This window comes from Caenorhabditis elegans, chromosome X, assembly GCF_000002985.6.
Source record: "Caenorhabditis elegans chromosome X".
Taxonomy (NCBI): Eukaryota; Metazoa; Nematoda; class Chromadorea; order Rhabditida; family Rhabditidae; genus Caenorhabditis; species Caenorhabditis elegans.
The window spans coordinates 7,262,552-7,280,781 of record NC_003284.9 but is presented as its reverse complement, the minus strand read 5'-3'; the positions used below and the strand labels follow the sequence as shown (position 1 = coordinate 7,280,781).

Sequence of the window (18,230 nt, the reverse complement as noted above, 5' to 3'; positions counted from 1 at the left end):
CCCACTTCCCCACCTCCTACGCTTATTTCTTATTCCTTTCCCGTTTTAGTGCTCTCTTTCTCTTTTTTGCAAAAAGTTCTTGATAGCAGTAAAGAAAAGAAGAGGAAGACTATTTTTGGATGTCCCGAGTTTCCCACGGTATTCATCGACGTCGTCGTCGAAAATGACCACATCCAGTCTTACTGGGCGCTCATGTCTTGGAAAAGGCGTCATTTTTCAACGTTTCTAATCCCGGACGCTCTTATTTTTCCTCTCTCGGTTTCCCCATCTTTGACGCTGTTCTTTTTTTGTTTCAGCGTTGATCCTGTTTTCTTGTTGGCCTTTATTGACATACAACTCTTAAACCGAACAAATTCGTTTCTATTCTTTCTATTCGGATTGTTATCGCGCTTTAGTCTTTTTATACGCTATGATTTCACATGATGCAATAACTCCTTATTACCTTAAAAATCAAACTTCAGTGCCTCATTAAATATAATCATGGACGATCCGTCGATGATGCCGGATTTATCCCATTTATCTGCAGAAGAACGTGAAATAATAGAAAATGTGAGTTGTTCCAGCACGAACCCCCTCCCCCCCCCCCCCCCCCCCCATCGTTCATTTTGCCCATCCGTCTGCTTCTTGTGGGGTTCAAAAAAGTAGTTGGTGCGGTGTGAGTCCTCTGTCTCGGAGCATGACGGGCCCCCCGAGGGGTGAAAGAGCGAGAAAAGGGGAGGGGTATTACTTACAACGCCGTGAGCACACGCAAAATAATGGATATGCAATCAAACGAGTGTGTGCTCTTATGTACATTCGACAAGAAAATTGGCATGATATCATGCGTGCACATACATATAGAGAATACTCACTCAGAACGCTCATGATTTATGTTTTTTGCAGGTCTTCAAACGACAAAAAGATGAGGAGGCAAAAGAAACACAAATATCACAGTAAGAGTTTTGTAGACACATAATTGCATTGGTATTTCTTCATGCGAATGATTTTCCAGAAAAGCATCTGAAGAATTGTCAGAGTTAGACAAACAGATCACGGAGCGGAAAGAAACATCGAAAAAGCTGGTTGGCACACAAGATGACGCGATCTGTCAAATCTGTCAGAAGACCAAATTTGCGGACGGAATTGGTACGTTGTTCCTTTTCCTGAAGAAGCGATGAGAGCAAAGGGTCCTTCTGTCGCCCTGAGATGAGCCTCGTTTTCTGTTCCTAGTAATTCTCTCCGCGGCGTCAGAGAGCCCCTAACCCTTGGCTGTCATCGTCTCTCTAAAAGGACATCAATTTAGCACAAGATGAGAGGTTTTTCAGGCCACAAGTGCTTTTATTGTCAATTGCGTAGCTGCGCCAGATGTGGAGGTAGAGCACAGAGCAAAAATAAGGTACGAGCGGGAGTGAAAGTGTGGGATGAAATAAGGGGAAACATGAAAGAGAAAGGACAAATTCTGGATGACTGCATTTGAATAACAGAATAAAAACCAATTTGAGCAAAATCGACTTGAACATTTTTGCGATATGATGTTGCAATGTTTATATTTTCACAAAAAAAATCTAAACTTTACAATTTATTATAAAATCATGTTTAATTTTATAGTTAATGAATCTAATTTGGAAATCAAGCGAAATAATCGTTTTTACATCTAAAAAAATACGACAGAAGCTGAAAAACAATAGCATCCATTGTTTGCAAAGTAGTTTGGAATAAAGAGATAAATAGAAAGTATTAGCCCCGTGGGTGCACCGACCGATAAAAAAGTAGAGAAGTGAATTGAAGAGAAGAAGTAAAAAGCTTTCAGGCAATCTGGGCTTGTTCGTTGTGCCAGAAACGTCAACAAATTCTTGCCAAAACAGGCAAATGGTTCCAACCCGAAGAGCAGCCGCAGCCGAAAATTAGCGGCTCCGAGCCAAGCCCTTCGCCCCAACCACTAACTGACGACAACGTACCAGAACCGCAGCAGAGGCGAGCAGAGCCGCCTGATAAAATGTGAGTTTCTTCCGGTTTCTTTTACTTTTCCAAGTTTGTGTTTGATTGTTACATGTTCCTTTGAAGCGTTAGTTTCAATCAATCACAATTCAGACTAATTTTCATATTTTCAGGAACACTCCAAATTATCAAAACAACCAACAACCCCGTGGAATGGGAATGCAGCCAAATCATAATCAAACTCAGCAGAATTTCATGAATCAGAACCAAAATTCAAATCAACATCCAAATCAAAACCACAATCAGAATCAAATGCAGAACCCGCATCAAAATCAAAATCATGTTCAAAATAATCATCAAGGAGCCAACAATCATCAACAGAATAATCGAAGAGCTATGCAACAACAGCCAATGAGTCAAAATCAGGCAAATCAGATAAATCAGATGAATCAAAACCAAAATCAACAACAGAGCCACAATCAGAATATGACTCAAAACCAGAGAAACCAGGTACTTGAAGTTGGAAAGTTCCACGATTATTTCAAATTCTACATGTAAATAATTCAGACTGGCCCCCAAAACCAACAAAGGACAAATGACTCTCGAACTATGAAACAAACGCCTCAACAGCAGCCCAGTCAGTATCAAAACAACGTAGGCGCGGCACATCAACACCATAATCAACATGGACAACAAGAGCAGCATCATCAACGTAAGAGCCTCCAGGGGTATAAAAAGAGAAAGTGAAAAACAAAACAAAAAAGTGTTGTGCGCTAAAATTGCGAACGAGACGCAAATTGATATAGTCTGGATAATTTCAGAAATGAATGAACAACGGACGGATAACAACAGAATGAGAGAGAATACTAACGGGCAAGGAGGAATGTTCAATAGGCAGCCGTCATTAGAGGTGAAGGGATCAGGGATATCAAAAACGAGCTTTTGAAAAAAGATTGAGCAGCTTATTATTAGGGTGATACTTCTGTAAAAGTAATGAACAAATGTGAAGAATCATCTAGAGCGGAAAATTTGGTCAGAATTACAGTACTGTCGTACAAAGTTCAGAGTAGAAAAATATATTAAAATGAAAAAAAAAACGAAATTGTTTCTAATTTAGCAAACTACGCCCATGAACAAATACAATCACGTTGAGGATGATGGCATGAACCAGCGGTAAGTATCCCATAAAGTTTAAAAACTTGATACCCACTTGCTTTCAGACCCACGTTCTACACTGGAAATTCCGAGAATGACCAAAGACAATTTGATGGCCAAATGCAACAGGGCTCACAACAAAATAATCAGAATCAGAACCAAAACAACCGAAATCTTAGAAAAAACACAGTCAGCCGGGTAACAGAGGAGGATTATGCAAGTTCGTCAAACTTCGAATCTAAGAAACGTAAGATGATATCATATCGATAATACCTTGCTAAATTCTATTTTGAGAATCAATTTCAGAGCGGAACAACTCTTCACAGAGTCAGTCCAACACGCAAGGCGTGCGAGCATGTCCTTCTACTGACGACCATTTGAACCGGGTGAAAAATCGATTGCATAGGTGAGCAAGTGTAATTTGGCTAATGGAAAAAATAGACAAACTCAATTGAGTAATGTCTTTTTTGTACTAAGTGCTCAAGCTTTGAGTTCATTGCTTTCCCTCTTCCAGTTACGTCTCCATTTTCTCATTATTTAGCATGACTTCCTTTTTGTTCTGCTGATCACTTTTTTAGTCAAACCAACAGCAAAACAGAAACCAGAAGAGCGCCTTTCGGTTTCAATGCAAATTTTTAATGAGCATTGCCTCATTTAGCTTTTTTCGCTCTTCATCAGTAGTTCAATTTCACATAAACTGCATTTTTTGTCATACATTCTTCTTCATTTTATTTGTTCAAAGTAATTGTTTGAAGGCAACTTCGATCAATGTCATCTTCTGAAGAGGATATTATTGCTGGAGGCGGTGGTAACACTTTGAAGATGTCTACGTCAGCAGTTGTGGCCTCTGGTGGGAAAACCGCATTTCATGATGATATGGGAGCGTCGAATGTGCAGAGGTTGTCCGAGGAATGCAATTCTGAGAAGGGTTTGTGTGCGTACTCTTGAAATCCCATGTTGACATTTTGATGAGTTTTTCAGACCTCCTTCGATATATTTATGGCGATCATAAAAACTCGGATTCATCGTCGTTGGGCGCTGGTGTAGGCGGCAGTGGTGGTGGCGGTGTCTTGAGCGGAAACAGCGTGCTGAAAAGTAAATCACATGCTTTACTGAAGGGGTCTTACCAAGGGGGTTTAGACATGCAAGCTAATCGAAGGCGTGACAAATCGCTGTCCTTGTCACCATCGAGAAATGATCATTTTGGAACAGGGAGCATATCTGGCGGAGATTTGTTGGCATCACGGATACGAACATTTTTATCAGTAAGCCTGTTTTGATACAAAAATTATAACTAAATGTCCTACATATTCAAAAAAAAAAGTTTAAAAGTTTGACAAGTTTCCAATTGGCAATGTTTTCAGCATCCTGTAACATGGCAACCTTCTGCTGATCAGAAAAAATTAATAGGGCACATGATACTTCATCGAACTGAAAATTCTGCAGCCAACGGGGATCTCGGTTTAAAAATTGTAGGCGGCCGAAGAACGGATACCGGGAAGCTCGGTGCATTCATTACTCAAGTTAAGCCTGGCAGTGTGGCGGACACCATTGGAAGACTCCGTCCTGGTAATGAGTTTTGAAGTGAGAGACTTTTTTCTTCAACTTTTTTTTCAGGCGATGAAGTAGTAGAATGGAATGGACAGTCTCTGCAAAATGCCACATATGAACAAGTATATGATAGCATCGCTGCAAGCAGATATGATACTTCTGTCGAGCTGATTGTTAGTAGGAGTGCAATGTAAATATACATTTTATTTTTAAACTCTGTCAACATTTTTAAATCTCGTCTTTCCAGTATTCCTGGAGGTGACGACTTCCTCAACCTTACTCCCTCACAAATGTCATCCTCGGCGTATTCAAGAGTGCCATCTGCATATCCATCTCAATTTCAGCGTCAATTACCCAACCCTGACCTTTTTCTTGGTACAATTAGAACTGAGAACTTCAGAATTAAATAATTTGTTTTCAGACATACATCCCGCTTTACAACAATTATCATTACCACATTCACAATCAGCCGTATTCCCTCATAATAACACATTGACTTCACGCAATCGTTCGACATCAAGCTATTATTATTCAGGTATTCTAACCATGTTAACTTTGGTGTAGATATTTTTTTTTGATGAAAAATAGTTCACATTTTGTTAAAATGTCATCATGATTTTTTTCTAGATGTGCCCGACCTTGGTGTTCCAAGCAATAGGGAGATGCAGGAGAGCCAAGCTTTTGGAACAGGACACATATTTGGACGAATAGAAGTTTCATTTGTGTATTCTCATCATGATCGACAACTCTCAGTTGCTCTCGTTCGTGGGTTTGATCTACCACCAAGATCCGACGGGACTCCCAGAAACCCATATGTGAAAATATTTTTACTGCCTGATAGAAGTGAAAAATCTAGACGGCAGTCTGCTGTTATAGCAGAGACACTCATGCCAGTTTGGGATGAAGTTTTTTACTATAATGGCCTTACTGAACCGATGTTGTTGCAAAGAGTACTAGAGGTTTGTTTTTAACTTTTTAAATTTTGTTTGCATACTGAAACTTAACTTTTTAGCTAACTGTCTGGGATTACGACAAATTTGGTACAAACAGTTTTCTTGGCGAGACATTGATTGATTTGGCGTCAGTGCCACTTGATGGAGAACATTCACTCATGTGCATTCTTGTTGATATGGATGACGATAACCCGCTGAGAACGGTAATTAGTATTTTCAAATTCCATGTTATTATTCTCACTTTTTTGCAGCGTTTAAAATTGAGAAAAGCGTCATACAACGCACCGACACGACGTCCGCAGTCGGAGCTCAATTATTACGATCACTCCTCCAACTATTATGACCACATCAGTCAAAACATAGACAAGCAGCCGCATCATCATCATCTTGCCCCAAATGACGAGGAGAATGATGAATACATTGACGACGACGAGCTTGAGAACGACATTGACCTGGCGACAGGCGGTGGCGCGCGGAAGAGCAGGACATATAGACGTGAGAAAGGGATGCACGGTGGACATGGGTATGCTGATTGGACACAAAACCACCAACGTCAATCAGGCTACACATCTGATCATGGGTATGGAAGGCAAAACATGATTGGTCGAGCCTACAACCGACGACAGCAAAGACGTCCGCGTAGTGCAACCGCACTATCGCAAAGTAAGTGTGTAAAAAATAGGTGACAGAAAATGCATGTGAGAGTTACGTCATGAATGTGCAGATTAGTTGAAAGAGTCGGGCTTCACCTATTAAATTATTCATGAGTCCTCATCAAATTTGAATGTTTGGAAAAAAAGAGTTTGAGTTATTTTCAGTGGAAAGGGAGGATATGTACGATCCAACAAGGAAGCATCGGGATGACAATGAGTACTCAATGAGAGAATCGTAAGTTATTTATGTTCAGATACTTGCTTCAAAGTGTAGTGATTCAGATATATTTTATGAAAATAAAGAACAATAACTTTTGAGCAGTATTTAAAATATAAATACGTTTTATTTCTCAACTTATAAACATTAATTGTTAATGCATCCCAAGCAGCTTGTATTATGCTTTATAGTGTTCGACATGGCTCGCAATATTACTTGGGTGATCAGCCGTTGTACGAAGATGGACGCTACAAGATTTCGCAAGGCCAGATGACGCCAAAACAGCATAATCAGCAACACCAGCCACATCCGTTGTCGCAAGCTCATCAGCAGCAACAGACTGCCGGAGTACAACCCCAACACCATCAGGGCTTTCAACAACAGCAGCACCCACAACAACCGAATCAACAAATGCAACAAATGCAGCCTCCAATGCCTAACCAGGGATATTATAGTGATGGAAGTGAAACGCTAAGTGTGCATTCAACAAATAGCATGCCAACTACGTACGTCTTACATTTATAGTTATGTTGCAAGATGTTAAATATATATCAGCTAAATTAGGTATGAAATACCGCTCCAACTATTTTACTTGTTTTTTCAATAAAAAATCAAACGCATGAGCAGCTATTAGACAAAATGAACAAATGAGCACCAAAAGATAACGTGATATGTTCCAGAATGACAACTGTCAATAGGAGAAACATGAATGCAAACAATACTTCGAATGACAATACTTCTTTTGCTGAAACTCCCACTGCCAACACTAACCGAGTCCCAATCAAAGAGACTAAACAAAACTCTTTGGCAAGTTCGTCATCTGTGGCAGGCGGAGGCTCTGCTGCTAACAATGTGATGAAGGAGCGAAAGAAAAGTTTAATGACACGTTTTATACCAGGAAGGGGAGCAGGTATGCATAAGCATGACATGTTATGTAAATTTATCAATCATATTTTACAGAAGGGAAAAGAACCGGTTTTGCTAGATCTGAGGAAGTTGGAATTCCCGGAAACTTGTCTTCAGATCGGCTCACCGAACCCACTCCTCCCTTTCTGAAGCAAGCCAGCAAGGAAAGCACTGATTCTGCTCACTCAGACAAGTTTGCACGCCAATGGTAACTTCGTGTTTTTGAGTGACGTAATTTTCAGTTGGCTTCCAGTGCTCGCTGATGGTCCTCTTGGTACATTTGTCGACAATCTTGGTCCGGGTCAGGTTGTCGGTCGTCAAGTGCTTGCCTCACCGGTGCTAGGAGAGATTCAGATCGCTTTAATGGCCGGTAGAAGCGGCATTGACGTCGAAATTATCAAAGCTAAAAATCTGGTAGTAAAACCGGGAGTGAAAGTTTGTCCAGGTATTGTTGATGTTGAAGATATAGCTTCATATTTTTGAGCTTACTTTTTCAGCTCCCTATGTAAAAGTGTATCTTATGGAGGGCAAACAATGCATTGCCAAAGCAAAGACAAACGCCGCCACTAAAACAACTAGTCCATTATTCCAGCAACATTTAATATTTAATGATAGTCCAAAGAAAAAAACGCTTCAGGTTTGAGATTGATGTAGGTTGTTCTATTAATAACTTATGTTCATTTGTAGGTAACAGTGCTTGGTGATTACGGTCGTATGGAAAGAAAAGTATTCATGGGGATTTCGCAAATCCGATTAGAAGACCTCGAACTCGGATCTCAACCACTAATAGGGTGGTATAAACTGTTTCATAGTTCTTCGCTTGCTGGCACTGGTCCAGTTCGAAAAGATTCCGATGTATCAGTTGGAGGTGCTCAGCAGTAACAAATTTCATATGTTTTTGTTTGTTTTTTGTCTTAATTACCACAGGTCATTTCTCTCTTTCTATCGTCATTTTCTTGTCATTTTTTCTTTCTTGAGCATTGGCAACAAATTTATTCGTTATGCATTATGGGTACTTGTTTCTCGCTTTTTAATGTATAATCTCAATTCTTGAACTAAAACTCTCAGTGCTTCTGAAAATTATGGTTACAATGAATTAGTTTATTAAATTTATTATTTGAATTAATACCGAAACATTTAAATATTAACGTCATAAAAAAGGAAAATGAATAGTCACAACAAAATCCAACCACATACAAGACGACATAGAGAATGTAGTAGTACAGCTAATCGGTGCATCCAAACGAAGAAGGCAACAGTTTTGCGCCGCCAAGAATTATGCATAGTGGAGTAATAACAACTTTGCGTCGACGATAAGCATCTCATGATGCTACTTGTCGCCTATTGATTTGGTCGAATTTCAACAGTTCGATTTTCGGTTGTTTTCGATCGCATTCATGGCATAACGATCCACCAATTAGGCTTGTCACTCAATAGAAAACGGAGAATGAAGGTAAGATATTTCGCTTGTTGGATTTTGGTTCCTGATTTTAAATAACGATCTGAAAGTGACAACTTTACATTTAATTTTTTCACTTTAAGCTCTCAACTTTAACTAAAATTGTTTAATTTTTGAGTTTAATTTACCAAGTCTAGTTTTTATCATTATACGTTACAACAACATCATTATTTACATTCTGAGCCAATGTAGTGTATTTTTTACAAATTATTACGAAGTTGTAGATTAAAAGTGCGCGCGTCTCAAAAGTAATTTATAATTCTCTTCACGATCAAGAAAACAACTGACTCTTAACTCCCCAAAACCTTCTTAGTTTTTTCTTGCTCTGCCTTAGAGTGAAATTTTTGTAATCTAAGTGATTCACTAGATATCATCAGTGAGAAATGGGTTAGTAGGCTAACTTTCAGGAGGTAACATGCAAAAACAAAGTAGTTTATTTGAAAAATAGTTCAAGGATAGATGCGAGATAATGGTGCCTAAAATAACAATTTGGTATTCACGTATACGCTTTTTAATCATGATGCAAAAGGTAAACGTCTAGAAAGTAGCTTTTAGCAACTGAATAATTTTCAAATGAAAAAATACAAAAATTTCAGTCCTATTCTTTTGTTAAGGTGTTGTTAATGAATTCAGCAAAAAAAGTTTTAAAAAGTTGAATCTTTGAAATTTTAGCTCCTCAAAATATTATTGAAATATTTTCAACAGTTACAAAAACAAGAAGCTAAGCTTTGAAAATCTTTCAGTGATGAAAAATACTTCCAGAACGTTTTCGGAAGCACTTTCATTCTAGTCCTCTTAACCTTCCTCACTCACATCGGCCACAAAAGAGAACAGGCGACGAATACACTTTCCTGCTTAAGCCAACATTATTCCGATGTCAGTCTAGCACGATTACAAAGTTTTCCGAATTTGATGAATGAAATTTCAAAGATTGAAGACAATGTTGGGATCGTTTTGCTGAATCAGGTGGTTTCATTCTTCGTTTTTATGTATTTTTTCTTTCTTGCAGCATGCCATGAACATCACTTTGAACTGGTTGTGTAATTTGAAAGCCTTTCACGATCCGACGATTTTAGAGAATATTGTGGTTTTCGCAATGGATAACCATTCTTATCAAATGCTTTCAATGCTCTGGCCGCAAATAAGGACGTTTAAATTAGATCTACCATCTGTGGTATACTTTTAGTATGACTGACGTAAACTTAAGTTAATTGCTTTTCAGTCACAGCCGTTTTTAGTCGGCCATTGTCAATACCAACTATTTCAATTATTACGGGCCAATTTGGCAACAATGTTGTCAATGATGAATAAGTCATTTTGGATGCTGCAGCCGGACACGTATTGGCGGGAAAACCTATTCGATTTGTTCGGTAAGACAATATTGAAATTGCTGAAAGACTTGCTGAGTTTGGTTCAGATGTTACTGGGAATGATTCAATTGACGTTTATCTTGATGTTGAAGGAGAATCTGTGTTGTCATCTAGGATGATTGCCGGAGGAAATTTCCATGTTCGTGCTTCAACAGCTTCAACACTATTTTTCCATCAACTGAGTACAGAGATTCGGTAAGGCCAAAACTGTACACGAAAAAGTGGAGGTTTATGATTTTTTAACACTCCACTTCCACCAATTATAAAATCTAGGCAACAAACTTTAAGTAAAAACTTACAAATTTGTTAAATTTTATTCGTAATGTTCTCAAAGGAAAAAATGAATACATGTTGAACATTCCACATTATCATAAATTCAGTCTCACTTAATTTCATTCGCCTAGTTCTTAGTGTGACCACTTTAAATTCTGAACGCATTCCATTTAATTACAGTGAACGATACACAACAGATAACAATGTGATGGGAGCAATGTGTGCTCAAGGATTTGCTTCGGTCAAGTGTGAATTCATTCCATACCACACAATTTCAAATTGGCGGTGGAAAAATAAAAACTTAAAGCCTGCTCTCATGCAGTTTGACAGTCTCATTCTTCCGGGACAAATGGGCAAATTAGAACGGTTGGTTGAAAAAGATATCTTATACTTTTATCTCATAGTATCATGAATCTTCAGGATGCATCGAGCAGGAGCAAAATTCGTGCATCCAGATGGTTCATGTCTGGTGCTTGAATCTGCAAACGTTTCTTCGCTGGTAATATTTGATGATACGTTACCGCACGTTTTGTTTCCGCCGTGTTTTCACTTCTTCCACGTGGCGCACGGTGTGTGCGAATCATTATGTCATTTCTTTCCATCAATTGTTGATTTTCTTTTAGGAACAGTTTTCCCTAATTATGCCTACTTTTTAATTTGATTAGCCGCCCCAACAGACAACCAAACGTTCTCTCTCTCCCTCTCATCCATCCCTCTCCCCCATCTTTTCTCAATTCCACAAGAACAGAAAACAAACCAGTCCATTTTTATAAGTACGAGATTTACAATGAAGATAAACTCAGTCGTATATATCCCTACTGAATCTAAAAACAGACGCTTTAGTCGATATGATGCCGTCTTTTGTATTCATATTCCTATTAGTTTCTTCTCAGCTGGCAACTGCCGCTGAAGAGTACAAAAGTCAAACGACTTATCCAGAGAGTGCTCCAGCTGCAACAACTCCCCAACCACCGCCGCCACCGCCACCACCAAAACCTGCACCATACGTCGAACAATCAGCGCAGCCTCAACAGACTGCTCCACCTCCTCCGCCGGCTCCATACCCTCAACAAGCTGTACCTGCACCCGCTCCACCACCAGCACCATATCCACAACATGCAGTTCCGGCTCCCGCTCCCCCTCTAGCATCATATCCGCAGAATGCAGTTCCTGTTCCTGCTCCACCTCCTGCACCATATCCACAGCATGCCGTGCCTGCACCTGCTCCACCTCCAGCTCCCTATCCGCAACATGCCGTCCCTGCTCCAGCACCATACCAACAGCAACCTCCACCACCACCTCCACCACCACACTATCCACCTCCACCACCACACTATCCACCTCCACCGCCAGCGCCACATTCAGCGTATATTGATCATTCTGCACCGCGACCAGCGTATATCGAGCACTCTGCCCCTCCACCACAACCTCAATATCCACAGCAACAACCGCCACAGTACCCACAACAGCGGCAACAACATTCTTATAATGCAGGACCCAGAACATATCACGAGGAGCCTCAGCCATATCCAGCGAAATTCGTAAGATTCTTTTTGTATAAGAACACAAAAATCAAATAATATCCCAGGAATACGTTGACTACCCAGCACCTACTACTCGCAGACCTTATCCGTATCCAAGTTTCGAAGTTTTGCCACATCACGAAGAATATGAGGTATACAATAAGTTTCCATTTTAAGTTATTTTAATCCTTCCAGCCACGATCAACTCGTCGACCAACAACGACTGAAGAACCAACAACAACGTCTCGTAAACCACGTCCTGGATGGAAAGGAGACACGGAGTATAACTATCCAGAAAGAAACCTTCCTCTTAAAGGATGTTTTTATAACAATCATGGTTATGCATGCTGTAACCTTAAGTTGCAAAACAAAATGGAAGAGTTGGCAGATGTAATTTTTTAAATTTTAGTATTTGTAATTTGATTTTAAAAGTGTTTAAATTGATTTAGGAACTGTTGAACAATGGTACCTTCCATAGATGCAACGTTCAAAAATTGGCGAACGACCTTCAGGATAAAGTGGAATCAGCGTGAGTGACGTCAAACATAGCTTTTGAACTGAACATGTGGTTTCAGATTCAAAGAAGATTTCGAGACTGTTGTTGGATTATCAGATTTCGCGGAGCGTATTCACTTCCGTGAACACTACGTTTGCAAAATTGAAGTGAACGGAAGGTTTGGCCAATTCTAGATTGTACTTTATCACCTTTTTCACTTCAGATATATGCTCGCATGGGCTACTCCTGACGATATTGGAACTAGAAGAAAGCGGGGTGCAAATTCCACATCAGATGATATCCACGAATACAATTTCTAGTTTTTCCGTGTATTTATTTTTACTAAAGCTGAAATAATTTTTTTTTCATATTTAGTGAATTTAATATATTTTTGTGTGTTTGTGTTCAAATTCCAGCTGGCAAATGAATTTATTGAAATTCAGTGCATGATCATTCTTTTCGAATACATTTCGGTAAGCATATTTGAATGTGATTAACGAGCATCATTCAGAAGTACCAGTAGTTCTAGTAACCGAATGTGAAAATTAACAGGGCAAAAAAAAGTTTGAAAAAAATTGACAACGAACGGGAGACAGGAGAGACATCAGCATACATATGAAATGACTGAAAATGGAGTCCCTGTTTTCTAGCAAAAGATTCACTCTATGTTTGAGACTCACTTAAATCAGTGTTAAAGAGACGCGTGTATCAGAAGAAAAAGCTGATTTGTGTAGGGGCTTGATAAAAGGAGATCATCAAGTGTGGTGGAAATGGAAGCTGGGTGCAATCTATGACAAATTAAAACAGAAATGATTAAAATATGTTGATACGCCAAATTAGAACTAAATCATCAGTTAAACCAGTATCATTAACATTTAAATAATATGACGCAAATGAGTTCTAATATGCAAAGTCGTTCTGATCGTCATCATCTGGAAGTGGTGCTTCTGTTGCAGCACGAATCAAGTCATCGTCGACTTCAGTTCCATTATCAGACATCTCCACATCCTGCATCTCTTCGTCATTATCAGTTGTCTGAAATATTGAAGTTGAAAATAGATGACGTCGTCTTCAATGATCATTTGCAAGATAGTGAAAACAGAACACAGATCATACGGCAGATGGCGGCGGAACCCCTCTGTCATTCTATTTGTTTTTAATCGAATTTATGCGTTTAATCTTCCCCACTTGACTCACTTTCTCTTCGGCATCCTTGACACTTGGCGAGTTCTCCTCTTGATCGCCAACAGACACACTGCTCAATGGGGTCATTGCGCGAAGCGGTCCTGGACTGTGTGGAACGCTCCAATATTGAGATATTGATTCGATTAGCCGATTTAAGAGATATATAACAGTTTTCAAAAATATTTCAACTTACGAAAAGGATGAAAATTCACTGCTGGTCGATGCAGATTCAAACAATTGGCCGACATTTTGTGGATACGGAAATGTTTTATCAGTTACCAATGGAGAAGTGTTGCTTCTTGGCACAAACAGCCTCTTGATATCAGTCTCTGCCAATGTGGTAACAGTTAGTTTACGCTTGATTGGTTGACGACATATAGGAGATTCTGCTCTGAAAAATGTATAATTGGTGAAACATATTTTAGTGGGTATGCCTTACCTCTGAAACTTAAGCTTGTGAGCGTGTCTTGTTGGACTTTGTGCTGGACTTTCTCTTGGGCTTGGACTGTATGAGATGTTGGGACGAACCATCTGTTGCGTAGATGGTGAATAACACTGTTTTATCAGATCAGCCTGTTGACGAGTCGGACTTGGGGAACAACTATGTGGAATGAAGGCGTTCGTCACAACACTTATTGGCTCTCCGATCACTGTGTTGAAGGATGGAGCTCGGCGTCGGAATTCGGCCGATGTTCCTGGGGATCGTTCGGAATCTAGAGCAATGTCGTCAAAACCTGTTGAAACTTGTTGCGAAGCTTTCGTCAAACGCTCGTGCGCAGCTTCGCTGTCCACAGAGCAGCTACTTTCGCGACGAATGTTGGCAATTCTTCCTCTTGGTGCGTCTATTCCTCGGCCGACAAATTTGTCCTCTGCGCTTTTCGAACTCAATTTTCTACTTGGATCTCCTTCTTCAGTTTCAGGCTCTTCTTCACTTGAAGAATTACTTGTTTTCCTTTTATTGTTCTCACTGAAAACGGTGTGTAATTGTTTTTACATCGATTCAATAAATGGATGACTCACCGAAACTGTTTTATCTTTTCTGAAGTAGTATCCTTCAAATTGTATCCATCCACGCTGCTTCGGCTGGAATTCTCAGAATCCGGAACATTTGTAGAGAATGATGACATTGAAGGATATGACATCGGACGGTCACCTTCACTTGAAAGAAAGTCTGGTCTCTGGAAGAGAACTGCGCTCAGTGGAGATTGTGCATGGTAACTGTAAAATTTAAAATTTCATTGAATTGAATAGCGTTAACTTACGGAGAATTGCGGAATGCTTCAGATTGTTCGCTAATTACTGAAGATATTGAAGTTGCTGGTGAAGAGGCTGGCGGTATGTCCTCTCCATGATTGAATGTTGCTCCAAGTTTAGCATTTGCGTTGGAATTGTTCGAGTTAGAGTTCGATCCTGTTGATGGGCAAGACGAGTTTGAAGCACTTGCTTCGCATTGATCCATGGCTTGGACCGCTGAAAAAATGCATATAAGAAAGAGAGAAGGAGGAAAATAACTAAAAAAAAGCAAAGAAAACTAGCCGCAATAAACATGAGCTCGATGTAAGAGTAGTCTAACGTCTAATGATGCCAATAAAAAAATGGAATGGAAAACTCTACATTTACATTTCTATTTTCAAAGAAAACCAGGAACTGTGAAGACTATATCTATTCGGGAAATGTGAAAACCAAGAGTATTCGTGATTTTTTTCTTTTTGCTTAAAAATAAAATAGAAAACGAAACTCTTCGGGCAGCAGAGCACTTGAGAAAAAGAAAAAAATAGAATAAAAGAAAAATGAAAAAAAGGTGCAGTGAAAAATGAGAGGAGGCTGGTACGCTCTACGGATAACACAACGAGAGGGGGGATGGCTGTCCAAACGGGACAGTGGGAAGGCAAAAACCACTCGCACAGGCAGACGGGCCGGGTCGGTCGCTCACAGAGAAGACACACACACACACGCATTTCATTCCCCTTCTCTCTCACCCCCACTTGTTCGAGCGCTCACACAACGCTCACTGGCGCTCACCATTCACTCACACAAGCCGACGTTTACCCGTACATTTACTCACAGAGAGGGAGAAAGAACCGCGGTTCGACCCTGTCTCCGTCCAATACTGGTCTCCTCTTTTTTCTCTCTCTTGTTCGACCTTTCTTCTCTCTCTCCCACTCTCATCGTTCTCAACGGGTTAAAGGGTTATATCGCAGTTTTTTATGTTTGAGAAACGGATGGTTTCGAAAAAATGAATACGAAATGCCAAACGAGCAATAACCCGCGCTGCTGGCGGGGTTTTTTTTTCGAAAACGATGATGACTTCCACCAGTTTGAACAATAGTGCAAGGAAAGGGGAAATGAGACGGAGATGGACCGATGAACATCAGCTGGGAATCATCAAGCTACGGAAAAGTTGTAAAAATTGAAGAAAAACAGATAGAACCTTATGGATTTTAGATATTTTATTCTGCATGAAATATGCAATGTTGTGGCTCATCATCAATAGACCAGACAAAAAATTTAAATACAACATACACGTAAGCATGGGAACATCATTATTATGCAGGGAGCAACGGAATAAAATTTGTTTGCTTCATTAGACTCAAAATTGTCACAAAATGAAGGATCAAAATTTTCATGAAATTGAGCGAAATTTAGCATTTTGTCACGGTTTTGGTACGTTTTCAGTAAACATCATTGGTAACAAAATCTTGTACTGAAAGTATAAGTGAATCCAATTTTTTAGAAGTCGCGTTCTGAAATTTGCATTTTTAGTGTCATTTCGATTTGAATGAAGCAGCCAAAGTTTAATCGGTCACTCTTTTTTTGACTTCGAAGGACATATATTATTTTATTTCTAATTTAATACATTCGAAAATTTTTTGTATTGTTTCTGCACTTGATATAAAAAATTCACCAGGAACACGACAAAACATGTTTTTGAAATATGTTTTGTCATAAGAAATTAATTTAACTGCAATCTACAAGTTCAAGAAACGCAGGAAAGTAATGCAATGTAATCCAGAGTTTGTGTTCATGTGTACATGACCCCGATCATAAAATAAAATGACGCTATTGAAAAACTCATTCTCCTTTCCCACAAGAAAACATAGCCCCTATGAGTACTATTTATCAATGAGGAGTGTCACAAAAAAGAAAAAAAAACAAAAAGAAAAGCACAAAAAAAATGTGAATGATGTGAAGGGAAAATTTAAAAGAAAACGTAAGCTGAGTGTAGAATGACAGGATGTCAAATTAAATCAGAAATCAGGCAAAGACGAGTAGAGGCAAACATGAAAAATTCGTTATAAGTTCATTTTTTTGGAACTTATATTTATAACTGAATGCAGTTTATTTCGTAGGCGTTTAACCAAAGAAAAAAACTAAAAGGAGATGGTATCCATTTTCAAAGAATATTTTTTTTCACACTAAAGAATTGCTCGCTTTATCCATTCGGTCACATGCGTGTGCTAACGATATTTATACAGCATAATCAAACTAAATGCTTTCATTTGATGCAAACACACATTTTTCTGTCGGAAAACTACGAAATAATGCATTTTTCAGCTTATCAATAGGAAAATAGTGTGGTCTGATTTTGAGTTCCGAGGTTTTAATGATTTTCCCGGAAAAGTCTAACATTGATTGCCTTAAATTTGAAATTTCAGAAACAAAACAAATGAGGGAATTTCCTACTAAATTACATCAACACAGATAGAAAAATCAAGATAACCCAGTCTCAACACAGTTTCGCGCACACTTGGTTCTTCTGACGTGGTTGTTTTCAAAGCAAATCTAAGAATCTCGTGTTCTCAATATTAATGTTTTCGCTGTATTTTATATTTTCTGAATGTTTATGAGAAAATGCAATTGTTTTATTTCAGAATACAATTTTGAAAAGCGGCGAAGGAAGCAAGAAAGATTACAGGATAAATATTTGAAAAGGAGACATGTAAAACAGGAAAAAGGACTAAATGAATTTGATGATTTTTTTTTAAACAAAAGTAACTTTGAAAAATTAACAACCGCAAAAACTAGCGTATTCAATTTAAACGGACAAGACTCGTTCAAGAATGAATAAACACAACAAAACTGATAAATATAGGTTCAAAACCTGCTAAAAATAAAATTTCGGAATGCCACACATTTTTTACTTTGATTCATGCAGACTATGAAACTGAAATTAAATATAACTCATGCAGTTTTTCATAATACCATTTCTAAAGTCTATTTTTACAAAATTCATCAACTGATATGATCTAATTCAAAAAATTTCAAAACTTTTTTGCTAACTATAAGGTCAATTTTGAACTATCACTAACATTGAGGTCTAACTTTTCTAAAATTTTGCTTAATTTTCATTCTGTTCTACTAAGTCATGCTAATAAAAATAAATGTACGAGCAGAGCACGACGAGTTTCAAGAACTACGAATAAGTTTGCGAGGCAACCCAGAAAGAGGCGGAGGCAATTTTCAGATAGGCATGCCTTACAAGTTTTGATACTTGTGTAGTATACCCGGCTCAAAAATATTTTCTATAATAATTAGTTTTTTAACCATTTCTTTTAAAAATAATGATTTAAT

General features: G+C 38.7%; 4 protein-coding genes and 5 non-coding genes across 16 annotated transcripts; 3 read left to right on the top strand and 6 right to left on the bottom strand.

The window, feature by feature from the left end:
- Positions 1 to 459: 459 nt before the first annotated feature.
- unc-10 (Rab-3-interacting molecule unc-10) lies at positions 460 to 8,465 on the top strand (the record flags this gene model as incomplete). Of its 6 annotated transcripts, none has more annotated exons than NM_001375067.2 (28): positions 481 to 549; positions 883 to 932; positions 992 to 1,125; positions 1,305 to 1,375; positions 1,790 to 1,977; positions 2,091 to 2,427; positions 2,485 to 2,629; positions 2,739 to 2,827; positions 3,035 to 3,090; positions 3,138 to 3,319; positions 3,379 to 3,478; positions 3,828 to 4,006; positions 4,054 to 4,167; positions 4,213 to 4,337; positions 4,437 to 4,641; positions 4,690 to 4,813; positions 4,871 to 4,998; positions 5,045 to 5,158; positions 5,251 to 5,582; positions 5,636 to 5,779; positions 5,828 to 6,239; positions 6,395 to 6,464; positions 6,638 to 6,952; positions 7,127 to 7,356; positions 7,407 to 7,545; positions 7,595 to 7,797; positions 7,850 to 7,989; positions 8,040 to 8,465. In NM_001375067.2, 28 exons carry the CDS (start codon positions 481 to 483, stop codon positions 8,232 to 8,234), a joined length of 4,590 nt encoding a protein of 1,529 aa, NP_001362125.1. The 6 variants fall into 6 exon arrangements, with proteins under 6 accessions (NP_741831.1, NP_001362125.1, NP_001362126.1 ...); NM_001375065.2 differs by having other exon boundaries at positions 3,828 to 4,000; positions 8,040 to 8,234; NM_001029730.6 differs by having other exon boundaries at positions 3,828 to 4,000; positions 4,054 to 4,337; positions 7,407 to 7,560; positions 7,606 to 7,797; positions 8,040 to 8,463.
- On the bottom strand, positions 699 to 837 carry T10A3.5. The gene has a single exon (NR_131727.1). It is a non-coding gene; the product is annotated as an Unclassified non-coding RNA T10A3.5 (non-coding RNA).
- On the bottom strand, positions 1,180 to 1,264 carry T10A3.2. Its single transcript, NR_131726.1, has one exon. It is a non-coding gene; the product is annotated as an Unclassified non-coding RNA T10A3.2 (non-coding RNA).
- A 248-nt stretch (positions 8,466 to 8,713) lies between the features above and the next one.
- F46H5.11 (Nucleotide-diphospho-sugar transferase domain-containing protein) lies at positions 8,714 to 11,262 on the top strand. The gene is made up of 7 exons (NM_001368524.3): positions 8,714 to 8,805; positions 9,574 to 9,777; positions 9,821 to 9,985; positions 10,034 to 10,181; positions 10,229 to 10,376; positions 10,635 to 10,820; positions 10,875 to 11,262. Exons 1-7 carry the CDS (start codon positions 8,800 to 8,802, stop codon positions 11,113 to 11,115), a joined length of 1,098 nt encoding a protein of 365 aa, NP_001355486.1. The 5' UTR covers positions 8,714 to 8,799; the 3' UTR covers positions 11,116 to 11,262.
- On the bottom strand, positions 10,626 to 10,848 carry T10A3.4. Its single transcript, NR_071467.1, has one exon. It is a non-coding gene; the product is annotated as an Unclassified non-coding RNA T10A3.4 (non-coding RNA).
- On the bottom strand, positions 10,924 to 11,073 carry T10A3.3. Its single transcript, NR_071466.1, has one exon. It is a non-coding gene; the product is annotated as an Unclassified non-coding RNA T10A3.3 (non-coding RNA).
- A 40-nt stretch (positions 11,263 to 11,302) lies between the features above and the next one.
- On the top strand, positions 11,303 to 12,912 carry grd-7 (Ground-like domain-containing protein; the record flags this gene model as incomplete). The annotated part of the gene is made up of 6 exons (NM_076823.5): positions 11,303 to 11,995; positions 12,043 to 12,129; positions 12,173 to 12,367; positions 12,427 to 12,506; positions 12,553 to 12,651; positions 12,697 to 12,912. 6 exons carry the CDS (start codon positions 11,303 to 11,305, stop codon positions 12,791 to 12,793), a joined length of 1,251 nt encoding a protein of 416 aa, NP_509224.4. The 3' UTR covers positions 12,794 to 12,912.
- F46H5.10 lies at positions 11,344 to 11,490 on the bottom strand. Its single transcript, NR_131725.1, has one exon. It is a non-coding gene; the product is annotated as an Unclassified non-coding RNA F46H5.10 (non-coding RNA).
- F46H5.2 (Protein kinase domain-containing protein) lies at positions 12,889 to 15,130 on the bottom strand (the record flags this gene model as incomplete). Of its 3 annotated transcripts, NM_001392800.1 has the most annotated exons (6): positions 12,889 to 13,508; positions 13,671 to 13,776; positions 13,852 to 14,049; positions 14,098 to 14,625; positions 14,679 to 14,876; positions 14,921 to 15,128. In NM_001392800.1, 6 exons carry the CDS (start codon positions 15,115 to 15,117, stop codon positions 13,374 to 13,376), a joined length of 1,362 nt encoding a protein of 453 aa, NP_001379960.1. The 3 variants fall into 3 exon arrangements, with proteins under 3 accessions (NP_001379960.1, NP_001362023.1, NP_001024675.1); NM_001375063.2 differs by having other exon boundaries at positions 13,671 to 14,049; positions 14,921 to 15,130; NM_001029504.8 differs by lacking the exon at positions 14,921 to 15,128 and having other exon boundaries at positions 13,374 to 13,508; positions 14,679 to 14,800.
- Between the last annotated feature and the right edge of the window lie 3,100 nt (positions 15,131 to 18,230).

Coding starts and splice junctions, on each gene's coding strand:
- F46H5.11 (NM_001368524.3), top strand. Junction 9,778..9,820: donor GGATCGTTTTGCTGAATCAG/GTGGTTTCATTC, acceptor TCTTTCTTGCAG/CATGCCATGAACATCACTTT. Junction 10,821..10,874: donor CAAATGGGCAAATTAGAACG/GTTGGTTGAAAA, acceptor ATGAATCTTCAG/GATGCATCGAGCAGGAGCAA.